The sequence below is a fragment of the Ipomoea nil genome, unplaced genomic scaffold, assembly GCF_001879475.1.
Source record: "Ipomoea nil cultivar Tokyo-kokei standard unplaced genomic scaffold, Asagao_1.1 scaffold2827, whole genome shotgun sequence".
NCBI lineage: Eukaryota > Viridiplantae > Streptophyta > Magnoliopsida > Solanales > Convolvulaceae > Ipomoea > Ipomoea nil.
Window position 1 is genome coordinate 1,812,534 of NW_017619255.1, and position 5,792 is coordinate 1,818,325.

The 5,792-nt window shown below is 35.6% G+C and overlaps 1 protein-coding gene and 1 long non-coding RNA gene across 3 annotated transcripts; one reads left to right on the top strand and one right to left on the bottom strand.

Annotated features, from left to right (window-relative positions):
- Positions 1-818: 818 nt before the first annotated feature.
- On the bottom strand, positions 819-5,514 carry LOC109159493 (probable LRR receptor-like serine/threonine-protein kinase At1g56140). Of its 2 annotated transcripts, XM_019307601.1 has the most exons (20): positions 5,274-5,514; positions 4,989-5,148; positions 4,829-4,900; positions 4,677-4,748; positions 4,508-4,579; positions 4,363-4,434; positions 4,211-4,282; positions 4,043-4,114; positions 3,794-3,865; positions 3,581-3,652; positions 3,393-3,464; positions 3,211-3,282; positions 3,037-3,102; positions 2,780-2,839; positions 2,637-2,687; positions 2,352-2,395; positions 1,886-2,265; positions 1,338-1,533; positions 1,075-1,251; positions 819-1,017 (listed from the first exon to the last, which is right to left on the bottom strand). In XM_019307601.1, the coding sequence occupies exons 1-19, from the start codon at positions 5,356-5,358 to the stop codon at positions 1,094-1,096; spliced, it is 1,920 nt and encodes a 639-aa protein (XP_019163146.1). In that variant the 5' UTR covers positions 5,359-5,514; the 3' UTR covers positions 819-1,017; positions 1,075-1,093. The 2 variants fall into 2 exon arrangements, with proteins under 2 accessions (XP_019163146.1, XP_019163145.1); XM_019307600.1 differs by having other exon boundaries at positions 819-1,251.
- Positions 2,799-2,988, top strand: LOC109159494. The gene is made up of 2 exons (XR_002050587.1): positions 2,799-2,876; positions 2,918-2,988. It is a non-coding gene; the product is annotated as an uncharacterized LOC109159494 (long non-coding RNA).
- Positions 5,515-5,792: the final 278 nt, after the last annotated feature.

The following is a 5,792-nucleotide window of genomic DNA, read 5'->3' on the forward strand; positions in this document are numbered from 1 at the left end:
GAATTTCCAGAGAAGTTGAAGCTAAAAGATCCGACCCCATTAATGTGTCAAATCTTTGATTAATGGTTTGGATCTTTGACCTCATCAATCAAAGCTCCAAACCTTCTCACGGGTTCACACAAGTTTTTGCCATTGTTTTTTGAATACTATTAACTCTATTACAATGCAGTATCTGTTCATAACTATTTTTTCAATCTACTGAAGCACAGAGAGTAAATAGCGCATCCATTGAGGCTCTAACCCACAACCTTCCATGTGGGAGTATCTTTTTTTTTTCTTTTTATAATTATATTTGTTAGAACTTAACAATTATACTATATTTTATGTTAAAATATTAAACTGCAATATGTATACCTATTTAAATTTGAATACATATAAAGTCTATAATAATGTCCATTTTTGTCTTTCGCATTTATCAACTTAACTAGCATTTTGTATGCGTTTGATGACTGAAAATTCATGTCCAATATTAAAAAAATTAATAAATATAAATAATTAAAAATTATGATTTAAATGGTTAGTTTAGTAGGGACAATTTTGTCCAATAAAATTGAAATGTATAACATTTAAAGTAAAATATATACTTTTATTAACATACAAAAAATGAACATAAATTAAGGACATAACTTGGATTTAGCTTTATTATGTTTTTAGATTTACATTAGATATTAACCACAATCTGATAAGCTAGCTAGCTTATTGGCTCTCAACTTTTAGTTTCTAACTTACAATTTTTTAATTTTCAACTATCAACCAGCTTTTCAGTTATGATTGCTAAGCAAGCCATTTTCATCTATCAACCAACTTTTCAGCTATGGTTGCCAAACATAGCCACGAGCATAGGACAAGTTTGACTACAAATCCAAACTCCAAATACAGTTACAGCTTACACACTTATTGGCTAATTTATATGCAATTAATATACATTATGATAGAAAGAAGAGTAAGGGTCTTTCAATTCATGGCCTAATTAATTAAAGATCTGAGAGAGGTTACATATATAGGCTTAGGAAGAAGGTGCGGACACGAGCTTAGCTCACTGGTTCAGTAGGCAGTATTTGGAAGAAGAAGGAAGTTTTGTTGTTGAATCAAGTTAGAATCCCTTGTAGGTTGGAGATTTTTTCTTTGTCCACCACACATAGAAAATGGAACAAATTATGAGCACTCCTGCTGCAGATCCAAGCGTGATTCCAATAATCTTTCCGACGCGTTTCTTGTCACTACCGTCTGAAGAATCATCTAAATTGACCTCTGCAAAATTGAGTTAAAGCGCACATTCAGGTAGTGAATAGTGAATCCGAGCATCTATTTATCGAAAGAGGCGCGGTTTCAAGAACCTTGAACAACATGGATGGCTGAAACTATAGGGCCAAATGTGCTTTGGACTGGAATGCAGCAGGTGCCCTTCCCAGCCCAGAAAAAGTGAATGTCCAACACGTTGTTTGTCACGTTCGCCTTGAACTTCTTCACTAGTGCCCGCTTAGATCCCCCGGCCTCTTGTTTAACGTTGAAATCTCGAAGAACTCTTTCACCCTTCAGCAGATCATATATATGAGCATTGGATAATGGATACCAAACAGCTAGAAGCATGCACCAAATGTTACTAACTACTACTACTGTACTAACCAGCTTGGTTGGCGTGAGTGGCTGTGCAGTTTTGTCCCTTAAGAGAGGTCAGGAGTTTGAACCCCCTCTCGTAAGGAAAAACCAATCTGGTCAGCACTTTGCCACTTAATTGGGCCGGCCCGGTGCGAATGGAGACTAGTCTGAGTGTGGTATGGGCTTAAAGGTGCCTTCTACAGTTAGGGTCTGCTCAGGACACCTCGTGGTCTAACAAAAAACTATTACTACTATACTACTACTATTACTTCATAGTTTGCCATACCTGAATGGAAACGTCGAAATAGCGCCTCCCAAGGCCTTTCCAAGAGTCCTTAATATCATCCATTTGTATCTCAGCAAAATGAAGCTCGACTCGGTATATGCCTTTCTTTAACCCAACACCATAATACCTCAATGAGCTCGGGGATATCCGGGCTGTTTTGTAGAGTTCAGAGTCTAAAGTGTTCGGGATCTGAGAAAACGAATGAGCTGTATAGTTCTGTCCATTCGGGTTGTTAATGAATATTCCAGAACTGCTCACTGCCCACTGCTTGTTCGAGCTCATGTAGAACGAGGCTGGGCCGAGCATCTCTGAGTCATCATCAAACTGAATCCCATCCACAGTTACTATTTGATTTCCACCACATTTAATCGAAAGTGAAGCTGCAATGGACAAAATGGTTCCGTTAAGCAATCATCCACTAGTTCGATCGTCTCTTTCTTGATGCAAAATTTTAGTGTATACTTACTTGAAGCTTTCTTAGTGCACACCGAATTTTTCGTCAAGAAAACGCTATCATCAAAGTTTTGCATAGAAAGGTAAGAAGAATTGAAACATGTGCTCCATCTCAACTAAAAGTCTAAGCTGATAGTTGGATTGCACATTAATAGTTATATGCTCAACAAGAAGTCATAATCTATTATCCACGTTTAAACATTTAATGATCTGCTCAGATTGCATATTCCATCAACAAAAGCGCACTAAAACAAAATAAACCAAATACCCAATTAAGCTATGAATTGCTGTCACTAACCTGCGCGGACGTGACCCTTTTTCGCTAGTGATCAAAGTGCCAACAGCATTTCTGAAAAAAAAGAAAAAAATATATGTTTAATATATGGAGGCATCTCGATCCATAAAATTCTAGAAAGTTGAGGGTCGTAGGAGTAGGCTCACAGTGAAATATATGACTTATTGGCAGGTATAGTTCCAGAGATTTGATTGAACGAGATATCTCTGAGGCAAGAACCGATCAATAGAAAAAGGCAACAAGGTACAACTTTAGCACTTCGGTCAATAGAAAAAGGCAACAAGGTACAACTTTAGCACTGTTTTCTCGTTAAAATCCTCGGTTTCAACCACACAACAGAAGAAAAGCTCAAAAATATATATATACAAATGTAAATTCTTGGCTAAATCCAGACAGGACATACAAGAAAAGCGTGTCAGTTATGATGTTTGCGGGTAGCTCCCCGCTCAAGTTATTGCTTCCAAGGTACCTATGATGCACATGATTCATATTTATCCGTAAATATAAAAAATAGCGATGTCTTTAATTTCCTCTGCAAGTAACATTATTTTGTGAAGTCAGAGAGAAGAGATCTTACAAGTACTCTAACGAGTCAAAGTCTTTATATGAGTTTGGTATTTCACCCGTCAACTTATTGAAGCTCAAGTCCCTTCAACAAAAGAAAGAACTCAGAATAGAACCATTTACATTCTTACTATAATATATGAATAAAATGGATTAAAACCAACAAAGAAAATGACGGTTTGGAAAGAAGCTTACAAGATTTTCAAATTAGAGAATTTACTAAACCATTCTGGAAGTTGGCCAGCTATCCGGCAATTTCTTAATGATCTACATGTGAAAAAGACGTAAAATTCATTTAGTGCGTTAGCTATCGACTACCATAAATAGAACTAGAAACGGATTTGACAAGAAAATAATCGTCGTCAAATGATTAAAGGTCATACAATATAGAAATACTGGACACATTCTCAATGAAATTCAGAGAAGAATCTGCATTATTGATATCGCCAATTCTCCTGCGAAAAAAAGAACGAAGAAAAGAGACAAACGGAGAGCAATTATGGGGCAAAATATTGGTAATTACGAAACTAACATGAAAAAAGAAAGGAAAATATTCAACATTTTGTTTGTTTGATACTAAAAACGATATTCCTTACAAATCATCTAGCTTCATTAGTGCACCATAGCTTTTCGGGATTGGGCCTTCAAGAAGCGTTCCCTCCAGTCTCCTGTTGTTAACAATGGCACATCGAAATTTTGTTAATTAGGACATTACTTAAAATGAAAATCAAGAAAGGATCGGAGAACAATATAATAGTTAGAAGTGTTGATCGAATATATAAATGTCACGCATAAAACACCAGGAAGTTAATTTCAGAAAGATAAAACACAGAGTTTAAGCATACAGGACTGCGAGATCTGTCAGGCTTCCAAGGAATTCAGGAAGCTTTCCCGTAAAATTATTAGAAGACGCCCATCTGAAACAGGACATACATTCCATATTAATTTCTCCAAAACGGGGAAATGAGATCTAATCATGTTTAAAGGATAACAGGTTACACTATAGTGCTTACAAAACCCTGAGATTTTTCAATTTCGAAAGCTCTTCGGGGATCGGTCCAGTCAGTCTGTTGCTATCAATATACCTGAGTAATCATAAAACGCGTCAACTTAACCGGAAAGATTAAATAAAATCGAATGGTACTGAAGGAAGAGTTGCTCTTACATCTCTTCCAAGGTCGTTAAGTTTCCTAGTTCCGGTGGCAAGGGTCCATTCATATTGTTTGTGGCAAAACTTCTGGAGAATTGAATGTGAAAACCGCAATTTATACAGAGTAATAGATCAATCTCTTTAAGACAATATTACTTACAAAGTAATCAAAATACTGAGATTTCCTATCTCGGGAGGAATTGGACCAGTGAGATTGTTAGTGCCGAAACTCCTGATAACCAAGAAAACATGAAAATTGGTTCTTTAAAATTTATATCCATATAGAAAAACTAATATCAAATCAAATGTTAAGAAAGAATTATATATACAGCCATTTCATCTTTGTTAACTGCCCGATTTCAGGTGGGACAGAGCCATTCAATACATTCTGAGCCAAATTCCTAAAACAAATTCAAACGAATTCAGAAATCTCACCATCCAAAAAGAAAACTAAAAACCATAAAAAAGAAGGATGGCTTACAAGTCCATCATTTCTTTAAGCACAAACAGTTCTTTAGGAATTTCACCAACAATATCTAAGCCATATATTTTCCTGGGCAATATGAGCATGCGAAAAACATTCTTAATTAGCACAAAATCATCAAGAAAAGGAAAAAAATAAGAACAAGGAATGAACTGACAAGCGATTAATGTGGCAGAAAGTGCCGGAACAATCACAAGCAATCCTGGGATTAGCCTCTAATGGTGCCCAAGAAGCATTTTTGTCGCAAGGCTCAAAACTGCTGAGGTTCACCTTGCTTCTCAAATTCCAGTGATCAATTATCTTGTTAATAGCAACCACTGACAAACCAAACAAAAAACAAAAAACACCCAAAAACCTTAAATAAGTATCCTTATTGTCTACGAAAAACAAGTGCATTTAACCAGATTATATTGAGTCATGTAATGATGAGAGAGAGAAGAACCTTCATTAGGGTCTGTGATATTTGACTGTGCAATAACTGTGTTGAGCAGCCCAAGAACAAAGAAGGAGAAACCCAGAATTCCCATTACTCAAAGAGTCGGTTGGTTGGTTAAGACAAAGGCCAAAATTATCCTTTAAAAGCTATGTAAATTTTATTTTGATGGAAACATGTCAGAAATCAACAAACGAAAGAAGCCATTGCAGTCTGCCAGTCAGTGTTCTTGTTTTTCATTTTTCAATTATCCACATGGTAGTAGACCCATGCCTGGTTGACTTCAAGTCAGCGCTTCACCAAATACCAATAATGGTACTAGCAAGAGTAAAATATAGTTGGTACTTAAAATGTCATGACTGAAAGCTGATATCACTTTATGTTTAAAAAAATTTGAGATTATTATTATACGGAGTAACTGAAGTAAGGTCTTATATGGTTCATGGAAAATATTTTAAGAAAAATAAAATTAAAATTTTATGGAAAAGAATTGACAATCAATCTTTTAAAAAAAAAATAAAAAATTAC